The 23,186-nt window shown below is 37.4% G+C and overlaps 2 protein-coding genes across 2 annotated transcripts; both read right to left on the reverse strand.

Moving 5' to 3' along the window:
- Window positions 1-169: 169 nt before the first annotated feature.
- Window positions 170-4,242, reverse strand: LOC103130359 (G-protein coupled receptor 55-like). Its single transcript, XM_007541738.1, has 4 exons — window positions 3,922-4,242; window positions 2,251-2,998; window positions 1,250-1,453; window positions 170-1,136 (listed from the first exon to the last, which is right to left on the reverse strand). Exons 1-4 carry the CDS (start codon window positions 4,038-4,040, stop codon window positions 1,101-1,103), a joined length of 1,107 nt encoding a protein of 368 aa, XP_007541800.1. The 5' UTR covers window positions 4,041-4,242; the 3' UTR covers window positions 170-1,100.
- A 1,907-nt stretch (window positions 4,243-6,149) lies between these two features.
- Window positions 6,150-12,546, reverse strand: LOC103130360 (uncharacterized protein C2orf82-like). Its single transcript, XM_007541740.2, has 3 exons — window positions 12,277-12,546; window positions 7,918-8,094; window positions 6,150-6,723 (listed from the first exon to the last, which is right to left on the reverse strand). Exons 1-3 carry the CDS (start codon window positions 12,344-12,346, stop codon window positions 6,614-6,616), a joined length of 357 nt encoding a protein of 118 aa, XP_007541802.1. The 5' UTR covers window positions 12,347-12,546; the 3' UTR covers window positions 6,150-6,613.
- Between the last annotated feature and the right edge of the window lie 10,640 nt (window positions 12,547-23,186).

Consider the following 23,186-nt stretch of genomic DNA (forward strand, 5'->3'; position numbering starts at 1 on the left):
TTCATACTGTAATTTTCTTATTGCTGCGCCAGCTTTTTCTTTTAAAATAGAAATGACATATTTCATTATTATTTTAGGGGAGTTTAATAATAAAATCATTCTTTGTTTATTACTCTCTCTCAATCAGATGGTATTTGTGTAATTAACTAGAAATGAACAGAAACAAAGCTATCTGTTAAAATTTATTGCAAACAGACAAACATTTAAGAATATTTTTGTAATCCCAACACAATACTCTCTGTTATTTAAGGCTCAGTTACACAGTTATTTCTTCTACAAATCAGTCACACTACTTAAACCGTTTGTAATGTACAGAATAAGCAAAAAATAAAAGTAAAGTAAAAAATGTTTCAACTATTATTTAAAGGGTTAATGTTGGTAACCAGCTAGCATCAGTAAATGTTTATTGCATTAATGTTTATCAAGACCATAGATGATGAATTTGGCGTTGACGTAATTGTAACATCATGAATAAATATTCAGACGCTTTTATTAGTGTGCCTTTGACACTTATTCATTTACGTAAAAGATTAAATAAATAAAATCTACAGCTATTTCTGTAAAATATCAAACAAGATATATATTTTCCCATTTTAATTATTTGTTTCTTTTTATGGTACATATATTCATTTACACAGCCAACCAATAGTTATAATAATAATAAGCATGTCCAATGAAATAATATTGTTTGATATTTATCAACTGTGATTGTTTGGTCTTGTTTTTTTTTTTTTTTTTCTTTTTTCTTTCTTTCTCTCTTTCTTTTTGTTTGACCCTTGTTCTTGAGAATCAAAACAACAAAGCTCTGCAATGAGCCGCCTGCGCCAGATTTAAAATGAATCATACCACAAGTCAGTTTCTCATCAGGGAGTGAGAAAGCAGAAAGTTTTCTCAGCCATCTCTCTCTCTCAAAAAAAAAAAAAAATCTCTTTTCATCATCTGTAGTGGAAGTTTTCTTCTTTGCTGCCCCGACTTTAGTTATTGGCGCTCTTTGAGGTTACAGATGCGTCAAGTGGCTTACTGCTCCAGGTCGGTGGTTAATTTTCATTGCAGGTTGACCTGGTTCACTTCCCGTTGCTTAAAATGCCTGCCAAACGTTTTCAAGAGCTGCTTGCTCGGTTTGTTTTACTGCCCAGCTAAAAAAAACAACAACAACAAAAAAAACCAACATCAACAAAACAACACTGAACATGACCCAGGTCGTCGAAAACAAGTCCTATGTTTAGCTGTCACTCTCAAGCATTCAGACCTCTGAAGTGCTGGAGTTTCCTCGCCTTTGGCTCAGTCTGGACATCCTGAAGTTGTTTTTCGTGTTTTTTTTCACCTCGTCAGCTATGAAGTAGTAGCACAGGCCATCCAAGCAGCAGGTGATGTTGGACAGACACATGGTGGTCTGTAAAAACATGCTTATACTTTTCATGGAGCTGCAGTCCACAATCACTTTCTGGTGTACCTGAAGGTATGCGCAAAAGTTGAATATTGTTATATCCAACTGAATGGTAGGACATTTTATATGCTTTTAAATTTACACATAATTTCATACATTTTTTTTTGTATTTATAGAGGCATCACGAGTAAATACTAAAGACATAATCCTGATGAATGTCCTTTTTAAATAAGTATTTTTGGAAAAAAACAAGAATCACACAGTGCTAGTGTTCAGTTGAATTTGTATATGTTTACCAGATCTAGAGTTTGACAGTTAATATATATTTAATGGCTATTTTTGTACCAATAACAAATCTCCACTAAGTTACATAAAATGCATTTATGTGCTTTTGCGAATAAAGCAAGCGTAACGTTGAGCTATATAACAATTTTTCAAATAGAATCAAAGGTTATTGATGCCTGCATGGACGGATTTTGAAACCTCACAACAAACTAAGAAAACACCCAACACTGAGTCATTTTACAAGTGTGTAAAATAGTAAAGCTGTACGCCTACACGTTTGTCATAAAGAAATAAGGTGGTGAGACAAAAAACATCACAAAAAAACGTTAATTTTGTCTGCTAGTAAAAAACAGTTTCCTTGACATCTCCTTCGAACCAAATCCTGATTCAATTGAACATTGCCAGCTTTGTCAGCTGTCATTCAATTGTAAAATTATCTTCTGTATATGTTTAATTTTAGATATTTACCCGTCGAGTTTATAGAAAAATCTTGAACCCGGTTGCATATCATAATCAGAGCTTAATCTTGTTGCTCTACGGCTAAGTTCACATTTATGTTAATGTAAAATGTGTCTCACCAGGAACTGCAGGAAGATGGCCAGGTGGCTCGGAGTGAACGGCACCAAGAAACAGCACAGGCCGCTGCAGATGATCTTCACGCAGGCCTGGCTCGTGGTGCTCCGCTGGCCGGACTCCTGGAGGGTCCAGATGACTTGAGCTGAACAGCAAACCAACGTGAGCGCAGGCGCCAGGAAACCAAATATTTGCAAGCAGATGATCACTTTGGGACTCCAGCCATTTTCCGAAAATCGATGGAAGCAGTGGAAGTCGTTCTTAACTACTGTCCTTAAGTTGAAGGTGACTGGAAAGATTGCGGTAAACACCAGAACCCAGATCCCCATGCAGGTCATGACAGCCGCCTTGGGGGAGCGCAGCTGCTTGGCTTTGAATGGGTGACATATTGCCAGCCACCTGTCAACGCCTATGCACATGATCATGTAGATACCGCCGTACGTTCCGACAAAATAAAGGTTTTCCAGAAATGAACAAGCGAACTGGAATTCCTGCGGCCATGTATGATATGCAGCGTGCATTTTGAAGGGTAGAGGCAAGAGGAGGAGCAGGTCCATTAGAGCCAAGCTAGTCATGTAGATGGTTGACTCAGTCCACTTTCGGAGGCACCGGCAATAAACCAGCAGCGCCCCCAGGTTAAAAAACATCCCCACTATGAATATGGGAATATAGATGGCCAGCTCCACGTGTTTCATTGGTTCGTCCACCTCTCTAAAAGAGCACCCACTGCTGCTGCTGTTGCTGTTGTTGCTGCTGCAAGGAAACAGTTTTGGTTCAATTTCATCATGTATGCCAAGTATTTTCAAACTGAACATTTCATTGTGAAAACTTTCTTTCAGATGAATGTGCCGTTCCTGTCATCGCTCTTCGTTCCCACACTGAGCATTAAGCATAAACCACGCCAGTGAGGCAACTGAAACTTCTCAGATGTGTGGGTATGCGAGCTGCGGGCTTGCTTTTTGCGTTTCTGCTATCAAGACCAGACACAACGTGGCATGGGAACTTTTTACATGTTACTACTTTCATTTAGATTGGTGGTGTTATTTTGAATCAGAGTAGCAGAGATCTAGACTGAGGTAAGTTCTAATTTGTGGTGGAAATCACCTAGTCACCGGCATTACTGATCTGCAGAATCATAATTAAGACTTTATTGGGTGTGTGTTTTCATCAGGAGTTGCGTTGAGCCTTAGACTGGCGCTCAGTGGAAAACACTGAGGGACTGATTTCCTTTAACGTCGCACTTAGTCTGCTGCCAACTGCAGTGGCTCAGGTCATGTTATCACACAGCAAAGTTATTTTTGATCTAAGAAGAAAAGTAAAGCATTTTATCAACAGACAGGTCTAATGTAAATCTATGACTTATTTGTGGTGTTTACTTAGTTTAAATGGTTTTAGGGAAACTATTCTTCCAGAAGCAGCACACCAAGGTGACGAAGATTGAGTACTTTTCAAATATATATATATATATATAAACAGAATTTCTTAGACAATTAATCGTGCTAAATTAAGTCTTTTGCATGTAAATTCTTACTATCAAAGAAACATTTCCGTCTACCTTCCTAAAACACTCCAGCAGGTAAAAACAGCTGCCCAGCAGCTATGCATGAAGAATTTCACCTGCTCTGTTTTTAATGTAAAGGTACAGTAGAAAAATTGAAATCTAGTCTTGCTCTTACCTCATGATTGTCACAGAGGAATTTTGCTGTTTCTTTCTGAGTGTCTCTGCTGTGCCAGACAGCTTCTGCTTTTCTGCCCTTTGTTGTTTCATCACCACTTCCTGCGTCATGCCACACATGTATGTTTGCTCAGATGTGTGTGTGTGTGTGTGTTTTTCTTTTAAAACTGAACTTGTCCAGCAAGTCTTAAACTGCCACACTCGGCGCTGCCAATGTAAGCGATCACTTGCAAACGGATAAAAAGGTAAAAACTGTCTGCACAGATGGAAAATCTAGCTGCAAGTACATATGTTTTAGATGCCACCTTTCTCTTGTCTCAACATATTGTAAAATGTGTTACTCAATTGTTGGTGAATTTTTTTTTCCACTCTTTGTTGGAGAAAAAAAAAGAGGTCTTGCAAAAATGTACTTCGTATAAATATGTATATCTATATATCTATATATCTACATATATATATAGATATATGTACATAATTAATCTGTAAAGGACATTTCTATAATTTAAATAGCTATTTACAACATTGCTGTTTATTTTCAAGAGGAGCTTCCAAAACATTCAACCATATCGTGCGCACTTTCCACTGAAAACCACAAAGCTCGACCAGAAGTACCAAGCACTTATCTCAAACCGGCACGTTGAAGTCAAGGTGTTTTAGGCTGGATTAAAGTGAGGAAACAAACACTTGACTGTAAGCGCCAACATACCGTTGTCACCCTCAATTCAACGGCTCAATGCTACAAAGAAAAGAAACAAAAGCTAGAAATATCAAATTGAGGAAACACTGGTTGTTAGTAAATGACACCGCTTTCCTATGAATTGTTATGCTTGCGTTTTTGTATTTTTTTATATGTTTCCTCAAACTGGAATTTACATCTCTGCACAGGTTGTTATTTTTGTCCTGTTGATATTGAAACGTGTGAGCCTTAAACATTTGACAATTTCTGTGTATTAGTTCATGTGTGTTTTCGTCTTTTTTTTTCTGCTCAGTTTTGCCTTCATCTTTTAACAGAAATGAGTGATACAGTGTGAAAGAGGCCTCACTGTGATTTCTGTACGGGTACACGGGCTGGCACTTTGTCTGCAGCTTCCCATATCAAAGGGAATGACTGAGCTCTGAGCAGAAAGTGACTATGACAAGCTGCAGAGGCAGATTTTTGACTGTGATTATATTTGAGGGTTTCCTGGTTTCAAGTGTTGAAATGACTTCACTGAATTTTAAGTGTGAGAATTTCTCTGCGCCGCTGTTCAGTTGCCAAAAGTCGGATGTCTGAGCTTCCCAAAGCAGGTGGATAGAGGAAATATCCTAACATTGACAGTCACTGAAGGTGAAGATTTGAGAATTACCTTCACGTCAAAAAAAAAAAAAAAAAAGGAAAAGCCAAGAAACTTCTTCTGTTGTACCGAGGTGCATGTGCTCAGCACGCTGCCCTCTGCTGCTGTGAACAGGGTACTGCAAATGTTCATGGTTTATTAATCCAAATTCTGACTCGCATAGAAGTACTTCATTTTGTCCACTTTTCTTTCAGATTGATTTTTTTTTTTTTGGTTGCATTTCTTGATTTATTTAATTTTGGACAATCAAACAGACTGCATATAACTGAATTTGACTGAACTATATTTCTGGATAATTGGAAATCAGTTGGAGCAGTTTGCTTTACAAAACTCAATGATATCACAAATGTTGTGAATTGGTGTTAAATAAATAAGGCGTATTGAACTTTTTCTAAAAATGATTTAGTGTCATGCTCATTTTACGTCTTATATTGCTACTTTACTTCAAATGTACTTGTGTTTATAATGCTGTGAAACCTAGGTTTAGTTGAAATACATTTAATTGAATTTAAACAAATAGGAATAATCAAAAAATACAAAACATTTTCTAGATTTGTTGATATTCACTTGTGATATGTAAAGAAAAACAAACAAACAAAAAAAAACACACCCACCAGTCAAAATCTTTCATTGTTTTTATATATCCAATGAAATATAAGAAGTCACGTCTAAATGGTTGGCTAGAAACTCTGAGACAAATATATATATATCTATATATAAAAAAACAAACAAAAAAAAAACAGGTTAAGGAGTTAAATTTGAACACAACATTCATCCAAAGTCTGACTTTATATTTACTCTACGGAAACTTCCAGTCCACTATTTCTATGCCCTAAAAGGATTAAAAGAAATGCTCTCTTCTTTTTCTCAACTCCCCAGATGTTTCCAAAGGACAGAAATGTCTAAACTTGTTCTGAGTTTTCTTGTCCTGAATTTTCTTGAACAAGTTTAGAATTTCAAGACACTGTAAGTGGAAAAAGATGTAAGAAGTTATGGAAAACAATTAAGATACTTTTATGAGTATAATTACTAGAAAAACAACAACAAAAAAGAGCACAACCGACAAACACACCATCTCACGATAAGCACTGGTAGAGCCAGCCAGTATTTATGATTCATCCACACCGAGAAGCAACTGGGGTGTTTTATTTTTAGTTGACGGACCTGCCACAATTTCTAGCTCTCAGGGCACAAAGCATCTCATCTCAAAACGAAATACGAGGGGGCGAGCTCGGGGTTTGATGAGAAAGACAAAAGACAGAGACACAAACACTCATGCAATACAAACACACGTACACACACACACACACACACACACGCACACGCACGCATACAAAAAGGGAGACGCTCTCTCTCCCTCTAGGAGGCTGTGAATTTCCTGATTGTGATGACGATGAGTGCGAGGAGGACTGATGCTCCCAGGAAGACTGCAACAACTATGGCAGTGATGGCCCCCGGTCCCAGAACTCCTAAACACACAGAGACACAAACATTAACTTGTAATTTTTAAATGATAATTAAAATAAAATAAAATAAAATAAAATAAAATAAAATAAAACAAAATAAAATAAAAATGGGCAAAAAGCTATCAAAACTAGCTGGCCTTATGGAAATATATAACTGCCACCTTACTTAAATCACTAACTTACTCTGATTGCCTAAATTGTTTTGGAAAGCTCAAGTTTAATTTCTCTAGCCGCAACAATAATGGGATCAATTAAATTATCTTTGACTGAACTTACCTGGAAACATGACGTGAGTTAAAAGATAAAACAAAAACGGAAATGCTTAATTTAGGTTCACGTAAACATTTCTAAGCCATCGTCCACCATCTGAGGAAAACAACATGGAGCAGTTTCCCAGAAGTGTCCAGAACTCCAACACCACATTGAAAACTCAAACAGGAAATCAAAAAAACAGCTGAGAAAACATTAAAAATGTTGCAGACCCTAGTCTCCATGACTAAGGAGCGTTTAAGATTCAAAAATGAGAAAAAAACCCGAGACTGAGCAACAATGGCATTCATGGGAAAGCTTATGGGCAACTGCTACTGCTGACCAAATAATAAAACAAAACATGAAAGCATGCTCCCATTTGACAAAAAACAAAAACAACAACAAAAAATCATATTTAAATAGAAGAAGACCATAGGAAAAAATATTTTGTGGTATGATAGGATTGGTACTGTATTTTTAGAAGGTATGCATCTAATTACATAAAAGTATAAAGAACTTCAAAAGACAACAATTCTTTCAAAATGTTGAAGGAAACCGTCTGCTCTGTTTGTGACCTGACCTCAAGTACACTTGGGTCAACCACTACAACGTGGCTTAATTTAGGTGGTCAGAGATGTAAAAGACTGTTGCAAATGACTGATGGCAGCTGTTGCACCAAAAAGTGACACATAAGGTCCAGACAGTCAAACATATTTTCACATAATAACAGGTGGGATTGGATTACTTTATGCCTCTAATAATAAATTATACTCTAATTTAAAAACTGGATTTTGTATTTATTCTGGATATTTCTGCCTGTTACAATGTGTGCAATGGCCTTAAACATCTAAGTGTGATATAAAAGGAAAAGAAGAAATGCAAAAGATTTTTTTTTTTTTTTGCTGCGGTGTAGGGGTGACTCTCAATACAATTTATTTAATTTTTAACCTTCGCCTTCGTCCAGGATCGGAGGCTGCGTGGAGTCTTCAAAATCAAAGGTGTAGGTCTGTCCTGGGTTGTCCAGGAAATGGCTCTTGGTTGTAACTTCAGTCATCCACACTGGTGGATCTCCAGACATGGCATCCTGGTGGTCCCTGCTGGATAAGGCAGGGTCCAACACCGTCTCTGCACAGAGATGGTGGAAAAAAAATAAAAAAATAAAAAATGACAACACAAGCTTGAGCTGCTAACTGCAGAACCCATGATGAGGTACATCTTTATGCTAATAGGCCTTTTTGTCATCTCTGGGTGTGAACAGCAGCGTGCATGGCCTCTTCTGTGACTCTTTAAACAGTCGGTTTCTTGTCTAGACGAGCTCCGAGTATAAACGCGTCTTTGTAACGGATGGACAGTTTCTCAGGTTGACCCACAGGTACCCTGTTGCTTTTTTTTTCATTTTTTTTATTTTTTATAAAGGCTCCACTAAATTTCCGAGCAAACAAACAAACAAACAGACAGACAGACGGTTGGAGACGGTGAAAGCGTCCAACTCTGTGCTTCTTCCGTCCTTCGCTTTTTCTCTCTCACCGTACAAATTTAGTCTCGTCTGTCATTCCTCTGCTTCAAACGCACGACTTTTCACACTTTGGTGGGAGAGGAACAAAAGCTGTTTCTCTGAGACGTATTTTGATGTTTCCTAATGCAACAGTTAGAGTTATGCTCATGAAAATGTCAAGATAAAGGGTAAAAATAATTAACCTTAATGTTTTTTTTGTTTTTTTGTTTTGTTTTTTGGTTGTGGCGTCCACTGTCGTTGCAGTAGACAAACATCAGAACAACTTTGCTCTTGAACTCCAGTGGAAATGTGGAAAAATTTCAATCATCCCAACTGAGAAAACAAACTCGTCAGGAGGCCCACCCATTCAGACGCTAAGTAATTACCTTATTCAGTTCTTGACTACGCGCATTCCAGCGCTACCATAACCCAAATATATCTGCATTCAGCCTGTGTTTTCTGTGAAACGGGCTTGCTTCTTATCCTCTGATAATTTACAGACTTTAGTCATAAACCAAATGGAGGAGCTCAGGCGCGTGATCACGATGGGGTAAATATTTTCAACGAGATGTCAGATGTGGCATCTGCTAACATTCTTAACTTCAACTTTTGATGTGAGTATTTTTGATGCAGTCGTGTTGACTCCGAGCTGTGAGCAGCTTCCTGTCCTGCGGCTGGCTTTGGGTCTGGAGGCCCAGGCTTGTGGCCAGTTCAGCCATCAATGAGGCCTTCAGCCGACGACACAAAAGGCAGCTTGTGCGGCCAAACGGACCAGCAGCCTTCAACCAGTAACAGCCGGACAGGCCAAAAAGCAGGTACGGCCTCGGCACTGGATGTCAAACAAACTTTTTTTCATTTTTTTTTATTAAACAGACCCTGTGTGTTAAAATGGCTTCTGAACTCTGTGATTGAATGGAAGGGTGAAAGAAATTAATCAAATTCTGTTTTCCGTACTTTCTAGCTGTTTGTTTTCATGAGGAGAGGCTCACTCAAAACTTTCAGTGGTGAAATAATAATTTAATTCAATGTGTCATCGACTCTACGTGTCTCTACTCGCGCAGCTGGAGGTCAAATTTACCTTTTGAATATTACAGATATAATACAATGTGCAAATTGCTTCAAAATTGCACAAAATTATGACGTGCACAACTGTGCAACTTTAAGCTATTTCAAGTTATTAATTACAATCTTTGAAATTTGGTGTATTAAAAACAACTGCAAAATAGTTAGCTTTTAATTTGCTTTAGTGTTTTTTACCATCTTTTCAGAAGGTTATCTAGTTACTTTTCATCGTTGTACTGAATTCAGTAGCTTAAAATTATTTTGCACACACCGGCCATTTATTTATTGTATTAAAGTTGTTTATGTGCTATATGTTAGTAACACAGAGTTGGATTATTGTCCAGTATGATCATTATTTGCTCATAATCCTTTGTAAGACAGGCCAGTTTTGGTAGTTTTTTTTTTTTTTTAGCTAACCCTCGTTCATTCATTGCTAAATTTGAAATAATGTTTTTGGGGTAGTTCAAGCACTTCTTTGCGATCTTTATGTACCCATTTTAAAGTGTAACTGTTGCTTTTAACTACTGTTTTTATTCTTAAATATATACATATAAAAAGATGAGAAATTGTTGATCATTACAAAATTTAAAGGTGATTTAAATGGTATCTAATTGAAGCTAGTTGGGGTTTTTTTGTGTGTAGTTTTTAAAGTGCATCTTTTTCATTTAGCCATTTTAGGCATGTCCATGTTCTCCCTTCATAACTTAGCCCTGTAGCTTATCATGAATTGTAGCTAACCACAGACTAGCTTTTGCTAGAGTGCCAATTTTAATTGTCTTTTGTTTTAATTAAACTACTTTGTTGTAAATGTTAGTGTCTAATTCCAAAATGTCACCATTATGTTTAGCTAAAGTATTTCTTGAACTACTAACTACTGCTTGTAGCAGTTTTTTTTTAAAAAAAGATGGCTTTATAGTTGATCATAATCTAGCTTTAATGTACGTCGAATGTACTGTGCTTTAACGCACATCTGTTTGCTTGTTGCATTGGTGTATGTGTTGTCTTTATTCATAATGTCTCTGGTTACAAACTTCTATCCAAATTGAAGCACAAAGTTAGCTTTGATTTTAGCCATTTCAACTTACTTTTCAGATTGCTCGAAATAATTTTTTTTGCTTATAAACGTACATATTGTTTTAATGATTTGATAACTACTTAATATATCTACTCTTCACATATTCTACAGAGTTGTTGTGCAGCGCAGGTTTTCTAATCTCTCCACATTGCAGGGATTATGTTCCACGTATACAGCACCTTTTTTTTTTTTTTCTGACACCCACACATGATTTTGAGATCGGTATCTTGCTCTTGGTGATTTTGTTATGCAAAGTGAGAAAGTAGATAATTTCACCACCATTCTTCTGATTAGATTGTGGCCCAGTTTGCCTGTTACGTACGCATTCTCTGGATCGCTGCAACCCTCCGTCTGTCGCACCTCAAAAATGAAAAGTTCTTACTTGTAAAAGCGTGGTAGACACCAACGGAGGAGGATTTCAGACAGTGGAAACACAGAAAGCCATTTGTTGGTACCTCTGGGCTCCTCCATCAGGATTTCACACCGGCCAGAGAGATGACCAAGAGTCCAGACAAGGGTGTGTGAAAACTAACCTTACAGAGCCTTGGAAGAACAAGCTATACATCCACAACATAGAACTGGCGTCACCATCTGTCCCCCTTATTCACCCCTTTTTTTTTTTAACTACCACATGTTATGCTAAAGTTTTCCATGGAAAAATATGGAATTCACTGTTCATATTTTATTTTCTTTTAAAAAAAAAGATGATATTTGTGTTGTAATAAGTCAGTTTCTTGAATATTCCCAGCTGAAACTTGGGTAATTATTAAACTATGTTGCCTAAGATTTCGTTGCATATACGAGATGTCGGTTTGCTTCCTCATGCTGAATCAACACATGAGGCTGGAAGTCACACTATATCAGATATTGTGGTCAAGTCCCGAGGCATTGCTGGATGGCAGCCATCTGTGCACATGACAATCGTGACACTTCGTAAAAATGCCAGTAAGAAAAATGAATGAGAAACTAAAACCACCGATTTTACGGATTCTGTCCATCACTGACGAGATTGTTTCCAAAGACTTTCCAAAGATATATACAACAAATAGGACATTGTCTTTCTTGTTGTCCCACTGGCGTCTTTAGCCCTTACAATGACGTGAGATTCACTGCTGCTTTAACATTTCTTTATATTTTTAATAGGGCGACGTGGTAAAGAAAAGACTTTTTCCTATGCGAACAAGTTGATGCTGAGCTAAATGTTTCCCACGTCTTAAAAGTCTCTAAAATATCAACCGGTGGCAATCTGAATCACTTATGCTCAGGTTGAGCAAGAAGGAAGTGATTTTTTTTTTTTAAAGCTTCATAAGAACATCAGGCCTCATGAAAGCAACTGAGTCATCATGACTGTCACAGAGCAGCTTTCACAGCTTTAACAACCACATCATTTACTTCTGTCGACGCATGTAAAGGGGCGAGTGAATTGGAAAAGAGGATTGCGAGAAAAAAAAGGGGCAAAATTCACACACCTTCAACTTAAAAACACACAATTAAAGAAAAACTGACTGTAGGTGTAAGAGGAAAGAAACTTAGCAAACTCTTAAAGGGCAAATTGAAAGGCTGAAAAAGCAAAAGGGTTATGTCTTTTTGGTACATTTTCCACTTAGCGTTTCCAGGAGGAGGACAGGAGCCCTCCTCATCACAAGCATGAAACGATGACGGAAATAAGGTTTACCTGTGTGTGCAAGGACCGACAGGAGGCTGAAGAGGACCAGGACAACCCTGCAGACGCTGCTGTGAATCATGGCAACTGCGACAGTCGAGCGTCTTAAAAAAACGCCTCGGGCCGGAGCTTCCAGCAAGTAGCTGACCCAGGAGGGGAGAAAAAGAGGAATACAGGAGGGCCGGAAAGGGAGAGAGGTCCTGAGCTGAGGCGGTGAGAGAAGAGGTGGGATTAGGTGTGTGCAGGAGCGTCCGGACAGTGTGCGCTCTGTGAAAATGCACAGGGCCAACCCACCCTAAGACACCTCTGAACGAACAGTTCAGCATTAATGGGTAAACATCTGGACAGACGAGTGTGTGCGGATTAAATCACAAAGATTTCTACCCAAAGTTTTACACATTCGACCTCGAATCAAACACATCTGACTGAAAGACCAGTAAAAGGACGACGGAAAACTTAATTTATTCAAAACTACACTGTCTTACCTGCTATAACAACTCTGTTTGGATATTAGCATTGTCCGTAAACATGTTAATGCTACATGCAAAACATCTGAGCTAAAAGACAAATTGTCCAAGAGTCAGTCGATAGCAGTTGTTATTTTCTGTTATTCGTCCTCGGATGTCAAACCCTGTAAAAGTAATTATTATATTAATATCTACTTATACACGTTTTTGTTGTTTCCACTCTGTGGCGTGCGCCTGAGACATTTAATTGATTTTTGCGCGAGTGTGGCTTTTAATCAAAGCCAGAGACAACAATGAAGCCATCATAGGCTGTACGGAGCGTAAGAACAAAGCTGCACTGCCCGCTCCCCCATGTGTAGCTGTGCATCGATAATTAACTAGGTGGAATAAGGTAAGTACAGTAGGCTGTGCTTACAAGAATGACATGTTTGACTGTTTAGACATGTTTCCAGGTCTGAAAACGCCTCGAGTCAGTCATGGTCCAGAAACTAAAAGGTGCACCATGATGGCATCATGGGATGGCTACATAACCTGATTTCTCTAACTGGCTATTAAATTAACCTGCTAATAGTAACTTATTATACCTTGTTGCACATCTGTTCCTGTGCAACCAACAGAACATCAAAATAGACTTGAGAGCTATGATTACATTGAACTGGTGTTTGTTCTCATATTTCTGCTGAAGTTTATGTTTAGAATGATTTGTGTTAAATGTAATATAAAACAAAATGTTACATTATGCTCGCAGCATTGTGGGTTATGATTTTTTTTTTCTCTTTTTAGTAAAAGCAATTAAACTGTTAAAACATTTTCTAAAAATGTTTACGCACATGACGCAATTCTGAGATGTTTTTAGTATCTCATACTGACCCCGGCCTACTTGAGAGCAAATTTAATCGAACAAAAGAGATTATTTCCCATTTCCATTTCCCCTGGAGTAGTGACATTATTGTCAAATGAATGGCCCGTTTAGGCAGATGCACACGCATATTGAAGTGTTAGATCAGGATGTTTTATGTTAGTAAGTTTGAGTTAGAAAAATGTGTGGAGATTTGCTATTGCATTTTGTCATTTAAATATAGCCTCATTGAAAGCAATTAGCAATAAAACAGAACAGTAACTTCATTATATTTCCAGTCTCCAGAAAAGATTATGACTCTTGGAGCCTCAAAAGTGGCATATTACTCCTGAAAAAACAAAAAAAACAAAAAACAAAACAACAAAAAACAAATCAAAAAAACTCTAGCCCGGATATTTGTTAAATTAAACCTAAATGTTAACTTTTAGATTTAATTTTGTTTTTTTTCCATCTTTATTAGACTAAATTTATCACTTCTTCTAGATAATTTCTTAAGCTAGCTTTACCTAAAACAACTTCTGTGTCTCTTATCTTTTCCTGTCTCAGAGTAAAGGGAAGCAGAAGTAAAGAGTTCAAGTGAAAGCTCCATTTAGTGAGGGACACTAAATGTGTCCCTCACTAAATGAGGGACACATTTACTTTTACTGAAAGTAAATGCTTTCAGTGTAAGAAAGCATTTACAGTGTAAGTGCTTTCTTACACTGTAAATGTCATCAGCGCAGCGAACATGAGGTGGCTGAGCAAAATGTACTTGAAGCAGGTTTAGGACCAAATAAAACAGGGAAAATTACGCTCTCCATGTTTGAGGTGAAAAATCACCATAAGGAAAAAAACAACAGCTTTCAAGCAGCAGTTCAAACGTGTGCCAAGTAGAAAGTGATTTGTAAATGTTATTGGATCGTCTTAAACTCCACTACAGCAAAACGGTACCTTTGTTAGCCGCTAATGGTTGAACTACACTTTACCAAACATAAATATTTGAACTTATTTTAGGAGTATCTACTTATTGTGGTTTTTTATTCTGTGCTTGTTAGATCCTCTTACTTTACTCATCTGAGTGTCTTAAAGTTGACAGAACATATATGCTGCAGAGGGCATAAAATCTCAAATGAAACCCTAACGTCTAACTTGTGATACAGCCAAATACATGTGATCCCCTTTTTGGGAGGTCTGTTAAAGTAAAGCTGGTTAAAGTTCAGACATTTATTTAGATTACAAATGTAGTTGCTGACTTTGGCCATGAATATATATACGTCGTATGTGACGGGTAAGCTTCTTAGTTTTGAGTAGTTTAAAGGATTTGTGCACAATTCAAGTAAAGTACACTTTTCTGCATTTATCAGTGGATAGCACTATTTTTTTTATGTAGACTAGATATCTACCTTTCAGCTTTTGAAACCAATGCAATAGCGGCTTAGTTGCTAAGTTAAAAAGAAAAAGTAAATCGCATAGTATTACACAATACATAATTTACAACCAACTTTACATATCAGATCAAAATATGGCAATCAGTAATCAGTCATTAGTAATTACCTTAACTGTTAATCAGTTTATTTTGGGAAACGATGCCACTCTTTTCTACAGAACTAAACCGCTTCTCAATTTTTGCACTGGCTTTTAGGCGTCGGCAGACTAGTGATTTGTTTTCACGTTGGTACAACAGTCTGCATGTTAGTCGGTGGTTTTCCTTTCCTCTGCTATAAGCAACCCAATGGACACGCTAGTTTTACTTCCTAAGACGTTATCAGCTGTTTGTGACGATGCATTGTGGTTTAACGCCCAAAATCTAATCTTGGGTGTGGAAACAAACCGTCAGTGAAAATACATGTCAGAAGAGAAATGCCATCTGAAGCAAGGAGCTGGTTAATGTTAAAAAAAGTAAAATATGGAAAAGCATTTTCAACTTCATAACTAATTAAATATTACACAACCCTCATTCATATATAGTTAAAATATTTACATACGTTGTGTAAAAAGACAAGTTGTCGTCCCAATCTGATGGCAAATAACCTTAAATCTCTCCCATTTTAGGTCAGGATTAGAAAAAAATGTTTCTTATTGCTAAATGCAATGTACAAAAAATGTTTTGAGAATTATTTTGNGTCCTTCGCTTTTTCTCTCTCACCGTACAAATTTAGTCTCGTCTGTCATTCCTCTGCTTCAAACGCACGACTTTTCACACTTTGGTGGGAGAGGAACAAAAGCTGTTTCTCTGAGACGTATTTTGATGTTTCCTAATGCAACAGCTAGAGTTATGCTCATGAAAATGTCAAGATAAAGGGTAAAAATAATTAACCTTAATGTTTTTTTTGTTTTTTTGTTTTGTTTTTTGGTTGTGGCGTCCACTGTCGTTGCAGTAGACAAACATCAGAACAACTTTGCTCTTGAACTCCAGTGGAAATGTGGAAAAATTTCAATCATCCCAACTGAGAAAACAAACTCGTCAGGAGGCCCACCCATTCAGACACTAAGTAATTACCTTATTCAGTTCTTGACTACGCGCATTCCAGCGCTACCATAACCAAAATATATCTGCATTCAGCCTGTGTTTTCTGTGAAACGGGCTCGCTTCTTATCATCTGATAATTCACAGACTTTAGTCATAAACCAAATGGAGGAGCTCAGGCGCGTGATCACGATGGGGTAAATATTTTCAACGAGATGTCAGATGTGGCATCTGCTAACATTCTTAACTTCAACTTTTGATGTGAGTATTTTTGATGCAGTCGTGTTGACTCCGAGCTGTGAGCAGCTTCCTGTCCTGCGGCTGGCTTTGGGTCTGGAGGCCCAGGCTTGTGGCCAGTTCAGCCATCAATGAGGCCTTCAGCCGACGACACAAAAGGCAGCTTGTGCGGCCAAACGGACCAGCAGCCTTCAACCAGTAACAGCCGGACAGGCCAAAAAGCAGGTACGGCCTCGGCACTGGATGTCAAACAAACTTTTTTTCATTTTTTTTTATTAAACAGACCCTGTGTGTTAAAATGGCTTCTGAACTCTGTGATTGAATGGAAGGGTGAAAGAAATTAATCAAATTCTGTTTTCCGTACTTTCTAGCTGTTTGTTTTCATGAGGGGAGGCTCACTCAAAACTTTCAGTGGTGAAATAATAATTTAATTCAATGTGTCATCGACTCTACGTGTCTCTACTCGCGCAGCTGGAGGTCAAATTTACCTTTTGAATATTACAGATATAATACAATGTGCAAATTGCTTCAAAATTGCACAAAATTATGACGTGCACAACTGTGCAACTTTAAGCTATTTCAAGTTATTAATTACAATCTTTGAAATTTGGTGTATTAAAAACAACTGCAAAATAGCTAACTTTTAATTTGCTTTATTTTAGTGTTTTTGCCATCTTTTCAGAAGGTTATCTAGTTACTTTTCATCGTTGTACTGAATTCAGTAGCTTAAAATTATTTTGCACACACCGGCCATTTATTTATTGTATTAAAGTTGTTTATGTGCTATATGTTAGTAACACAGAGTTGGATTATTGTCCAGTATGATCATTATTTGCTCATAATCCTTTGTAAGACAGGCCAGTTTTGGTAGTTTTTTTTTTTTTTTAGCTAACCCTCGTTCATTCATTGCTAAATTTGAAATAATGTTTTTGGGGTAGTTCAAGCACTTCTTTGCGATCTTTATGTACCCATTTTAAAGTGTAACTGTTGCTTTTAACTACTTTTTTTATTCTTAAATATATACATATAAAAAGATGAGAAATTGTTGATCATTACAAAATTTAAAGGTGATTTAAATGGTATCTAATTGAAGCTAGTTGGGGTTTTTTTGTGTGTAGTTTTTAAAGTGCATCTTTTTCATTTAGCCATTTTAGGCATGTCCATGTTCTCCCTTCATAACTTAGCCCTGTAGCTTATCATGAATTGTAGCTAACCACAGACTAGCTTTTGCTAGAGTGCCAATTTTAATTGTCTTTTGTTTTAATTAAACTACTTTGTTGTAAATGTTAGTGTCTAATTCCAAAATGTCACCATTATGTTTAGCTAAAGTATTTCTTGAACTACTAACTACTGCTTGTAGCAGTTTTTTTTTAAAAAAAGATGGCTTTATAGTTGATCATAATCTAGCTTTAATGTACGTCGAATGTACTGTGCTTTAACGCACATCTGTTTGCTTGTTGCATTGGTGTATGTGTTGTCTTTATTCATAATGTCTCTGGTTACAAACTTCTATCCAAATTGAAGCACAAAGTTAGCTTTGATTTTAGCCATTTCAACTTACTTTTCAGATTGCTCGAAATAATTTTTTTTGCTTATAAACGTACATATTGTTTTAATGATTTGATAACTACTTAATATATCTACTCTTCACATATTCTACAGAGTTGTTGTGCAGCGCAGGTTTTCTAATCTCTCCACATTGCAGGGATTATGTTCCACGTATACAGCACCTTTTTTTTTTTTTTCTGACACCCACACATGATTTTGAGATCGGTATCTTGCTCTTGGTGATTTTGTTATGCAAAGTGAGAAAGTAGATAATTTCACCACCATTCTTCTGATTAGATTGTGGCCCAGTTTGCCTGTTACGTACGCATTCTCTGGATCGCTGCAACCCTCCGTCTGTCGCACCTCAAAAATGAAAAGTTCTTACTTGTAAAAGCGTGGTAGACACCAACGGAGGAGGATTTCAGACAGTGGAAACACAGAAAGCCATTTGTTGGTACCTCTGGGCTCCTCCATCAGGATTTCACACCGGCCAGAGAGATGACCAAGAGTCCAGACAAGGGTGTGTGAAAACTAACCTTACAGAGCCTTGGAAGAACAAGCTATACATCCACAACATAGAACTGGCGTCACCATCTGTCCCCCTTATTCACCCCTTTTTTTTTTTAACTACCACATGTTATGCTAAAGTTTTCCATGGAAAAATATGGAATTCACTGTTCATATTTTATTTTCTTTTAAAAAAAAAGATGATATTTGTGTTGTAATAAGTCAGTTTCTTGAATATTCCCAGCTGAAACTTGGGTAATTATTAAACTATGTTGCCTAAGATTTCGTTGCATATACGAGATGTCGGTTTGCTTCCTCATGCTGAATCAACACATGAGGCTGGAAGTCACACTATATCAGATATTGTGGTCAAGTCCCGAGGCATTGCTGGATGGCAGCCATCTGTGCACATGACAATCGTGACACTTCGTAAAAATGCCAGTAAGAAAAATGAATGAGAAACTAAAACCACCGATTTTACGGATTCTGTCCATCACTGACGAGATTGTTTCCAAAGACTTTCCAAAGATATATACAACAAATAGGACATTGTCTTTCTTGTTGTCCCACTGGCGTCTTTAGCCCTTACAATGACGTGAGATTCACTGCTGCTTTAACATTTCTTTATATTTTTAATAGGGCGACGTGGTAAAGAAAAGACTTTTTCCTATGCGAACAAGTTGATGCTGAGCTAAATGTTTCCCACGTCTTAAAAGTCTCTAAAATATCAACCGGTGGCAATCTGAATCACTTATGCTCAGGTTGAGCAAGAAGGAAGTGATTTTTTTTTTTTAAAGCTTCATAAGAACATCAGGCCTCATGAAAGCAACTGAGTCATCATGACTGTCACAGAGCAGCTTTCACAGCTTTAACAACCACATCATTTACTTCTGTCGACGCATGTAAAGGGGCGAGTGAATTGGAAAAGAGGATTGCGAGAAAAAAAAGGGGCAAAATTCACACACCTTCAACTTAAAAACACACAATTAAAGAAAAACTGACTGTAGGTGTAAGAGGAAAGAAACTTAGCAAACTCTTAAAGGGCAAATTGAAAGGCTGAAAAAGCAAAAGGGTTATGTCTTTTTGGTACATTTTCCACTTAGCGTTTCCAGGAGGAGGACAGGAGCCCTCCTCATCACAAGCATGAAACGATGACGGAAATAAGGTTTACCTGTGTGTGCAAGGACCGACAGGAGGCTGAAGAGGACCAGGACAACCCTGCAGACGCTGCTGTGAATCATGGCAACTGCGACAGTCGAGCGTCTTAAAAAAACGCCTCGGGCCGGAGCTTCCAGCAAGTAGCTGACCCAGGAGGGGAGAAAAAGAGGAATACAGGAGGGCCGGAAAGGGAGAGAGGTCCTGAGCTGAGGCGGTGAGAGAAGAGGTGGGATTAGGTGTGTGCAGGAGCGTCCGGACAGTGTGCGCTCTGTGAAAATGCACAGGGCCAACCCACCCTAAGACACCTCTGAACGAACAGTTCAGCATTAATGGGTAAACATCTGGACAGACGAGTGTGTGCGGATTAAATCACAAAGATTTCTACCCAAAGTTTTACACATTCGACCTCGAATCAAACACATCTGACTGAAAGACCAGTAAAAGGACGACGGAAAACTTAATTTATTCAAAACTACACTGTCTTACCTGCTATAACAACTCTGTTTGGATATTAGCATTGTCCGTAAACATGTTAATGCTACATGCAAAACATCTGAGCTAAAAGACAAATTGTCCAAGAGTCAGTCGATAGCAGTTGTTATTTTCTGTTATTCGTCCTCGGATGTCAAACCCTGTAAAAGTAATTATTATATTAATATCTACTTATACACGTTTTTGTTGTTTCCACTCTGTGGCGTGCGCCTGAGACATTTAATTGATTTTTGCGCGAGTGTGGCTTTTAATCAAAGCCAGAGACAACAATGAAGCCATCATAGGCTGTACGGAGCGTAAGAACAAAGCTGCACTGCCCGCTCCCCCATGTGTAGCTGTGCATCGATAATTAACTAGGTGGAATAAGGTAAGTACAGTAGGCTGTGCTTACAAGAATGACATGTTTGACTGTTTAGACATGTTTCCAGGTCTGAAAACGCCTCGAGTCAGTCATGGTCCAGAAACTAAAAGGTGCACCATGATGGCATCATGGGATGGCTACATAACCTGATTTCTCTAACTGGCTATTAAATTAACCTGCTAATAGTAACTTATTATACCTTGTTGCACATCTGTTCCTGTGCAACCAACAGAACATCAAAATAGACTTGAGAGCTATGATTACATTGAACTGGTGTTTGTTCTCATATTTCTGCTGAAGTTTATGTTTAGAATGATTTGTGTTAAATGTAATATAAAACAAAATGTTACATTATGCTCGCAGCATTGTGGGTTATGATTTTTTTCTCTTTTAAATAAAAGCAATTAAACTGTTAAGACATTTTCTAAAAATGTTTATGCACATGACGCAATTCTGTGATATTTTTAGTCTGGATCTCATGCTGTGAGTATCTCATACTGACCCCGGCCTACTTGAGAGCAAATTTAATCGAACAAAAGAGATTATTTCCCATTTCCATTTCCCCTGGAGTAGTGAAATCATTGTCAAATTAATGGCCCCTTTAGGCAGATGCACACGCATATTGAAGTGTTAGATCAGGATGTTTTATGTTAGTAAGTTTGAGTTAGAAAAATGTGTGGAGATTTGCTATTGCATTTTGTCATTTAAATATAGCCTCATTGAAAGCAATTAGCAATAAAACAGAACAATAACTTCATTATATTTCCAGTCTCCAGAAAAGATTATGACTCTTGGAGCCTCAAAAGTGGCATATTACTCCTGAAAAAACAAAAAAAACAAAAAACAAAACAACAAAAAACAAATCAAAAAAACTCTAGCCCGGATATTTGTTAAATTAAACCTAAATGTTAACTTTTAGATTTAATTTTGTTTTTTTTCCATCTTTATTAGACTAAATTTATCACTTCTTCTAGATAATTTCTTAAGCTAGCTTTACCTAAAACAACTTCTGTGTCTCTTATCTTTTACTGTCTCAGAGTAAAGGGAAGCAGAAGTAAAGAGTTCAAGTGAAAGCTCCATTTAGTGAGGGTCAGCCACAGCTCTGCATCAGAGCTTTCTCACACTGTAAACATTATCAGCGCAGCGAACATGAGGTGGCTGAGCAAAATGTACTTGAAGCAGGTTTAGGACCAAATAAAACAGGGAAAATTACGCTCTCCATGTTTGAGGTGAAAAATCACCATAAGGAAAAAAACAACAGCTTTCAAGCAGCAGTTCAAATGTGTGCCAAGTAGAAAGTGATTTGTAAATGTTATTGGATCGTCTTAAACTCCACTACAGCAAAACGGTACCTTTGTTAGACGCTAATGGTTGAACTACACTTTACCAAACATAAATATTTGAACTTATTTTAGGAGTATCTACTTATTGTGGTTTTTTATTCTGTGCTTGTTAGATCCTCTTACTTTACTCATCTGAGTGTCTTAAAGTTGACAGAACATATATGCTGCAGAGGGCATAAAATCTCAAATGAAACCCTAACGTCTAACTTGTGATACAGCCAAATACATGTGATCCCCTTTTTGGGAGGTCTGTTAAAGTAAAGCTGGTTAAAGTTCAGACATTTATTTAGATTACAAATGTAGTTGCTGACTTTGGCCATGAATATATATACGTCGTATGTGACGGGTAAGCTTCTTAGTTTTGAGTAGTTTAAAGGATTTGTGCACAATTCAAGTAAAGTACACTTTTCTGCATTTATCAGTGGATAGCACTATTTTTTTTATGTAGACTAGATATCTACCTTTCAGCTTTTGAAACCAATGCAATAGCGGCTTAGTTGCTAAGTTAAAAAGAAAAAGTAAATCGCATAGTATTACACAATACATAATTTACAACCAACTTTACATATCAGATCAAAATATGGCAATCAGTAATCAGTCATTAGTAATTACCTTAACTGTTAATCAGTTTATTTTGGGAAACGATGCCACTCTTTTCTACAGAACTAAACCGCTTCTCAATTTTTGCACTGGCTTTTAGGCGTCGGCAGACTAGTGATTTGTTTTCACGTTGGTACAACAGTCTGCATGTTAGTCGGTGGTTTTCCTTTCCTCTGCTATAAGCAACCCAATGGACACGCTAGTTTTACTTCCTAAGACGTTATCAGCTGTTTGTGACGATGCATTGTGGTTTAACGCCCAAAATCTAATCTTGGGTGTGGAAACAAACCGTCAGTGAAAATACATGTCAGAAGAGAAATGCCATCTGAAGCAAGGAGCTGGTTAATGTTAAAAAAAGTAAAATATGGAAAAGCATTTTCAACTTCATAACTAATTAAATATTACACAACCCTCATTCATATATAGTTAAAATATTTACATACGTTGTGTAAAAAGACAAGTTGTCGTCCCAATCTGATGGCAAATAACCTCAAATCTCTCCCATTTTAGGTCAGGATTAGAAAAAAATGTTTCTTATTGCTAAATGCAATGTACAAAAAATGTTTTGAGAATTATTTTGAAGTTACCGTCTTTAAAATCAGAAGCTTAAATGCTCTAAGATTAATGTCCCTTCAAATCAAATCAGAAAAGTAACTTCATGCCTTCAGCTGTGTAACACTACACAGCAGTGCTGATGTTAACCTTCAGTCTTCCTTCTGCGCAGAAGAGAAGTCGTGTTGGTTTTATTCACCAAATCTTGTTCAACATTACAGCAACATGGTCTTTGGACTGCCTGCGAGTCCAAGGAGAAAAACTGAGGAACCTTCAACACCTGTGTTGAGATGAAAACATTCTTTGTGTCCCTGGATGGAAAGACGGCCTTGAAGTCGGGTGGAACAAATGT

Source organism: Poecilia formosa, unplaced genomic scaffold (assembly GCF_000485575.1).
Source record: "Poecilia formosa unplaced genomic scaffold, Poecilia_formosa-5.1.2 Scaffold627, whole genome shotgun sequence".
Taxonomy (NCBI): Eukaryota; Metazoa; Chordata; class Actinopteri; order Cyprinodontiformes; family Poeciliidae; genus Poecilia; species Poecilia formosa.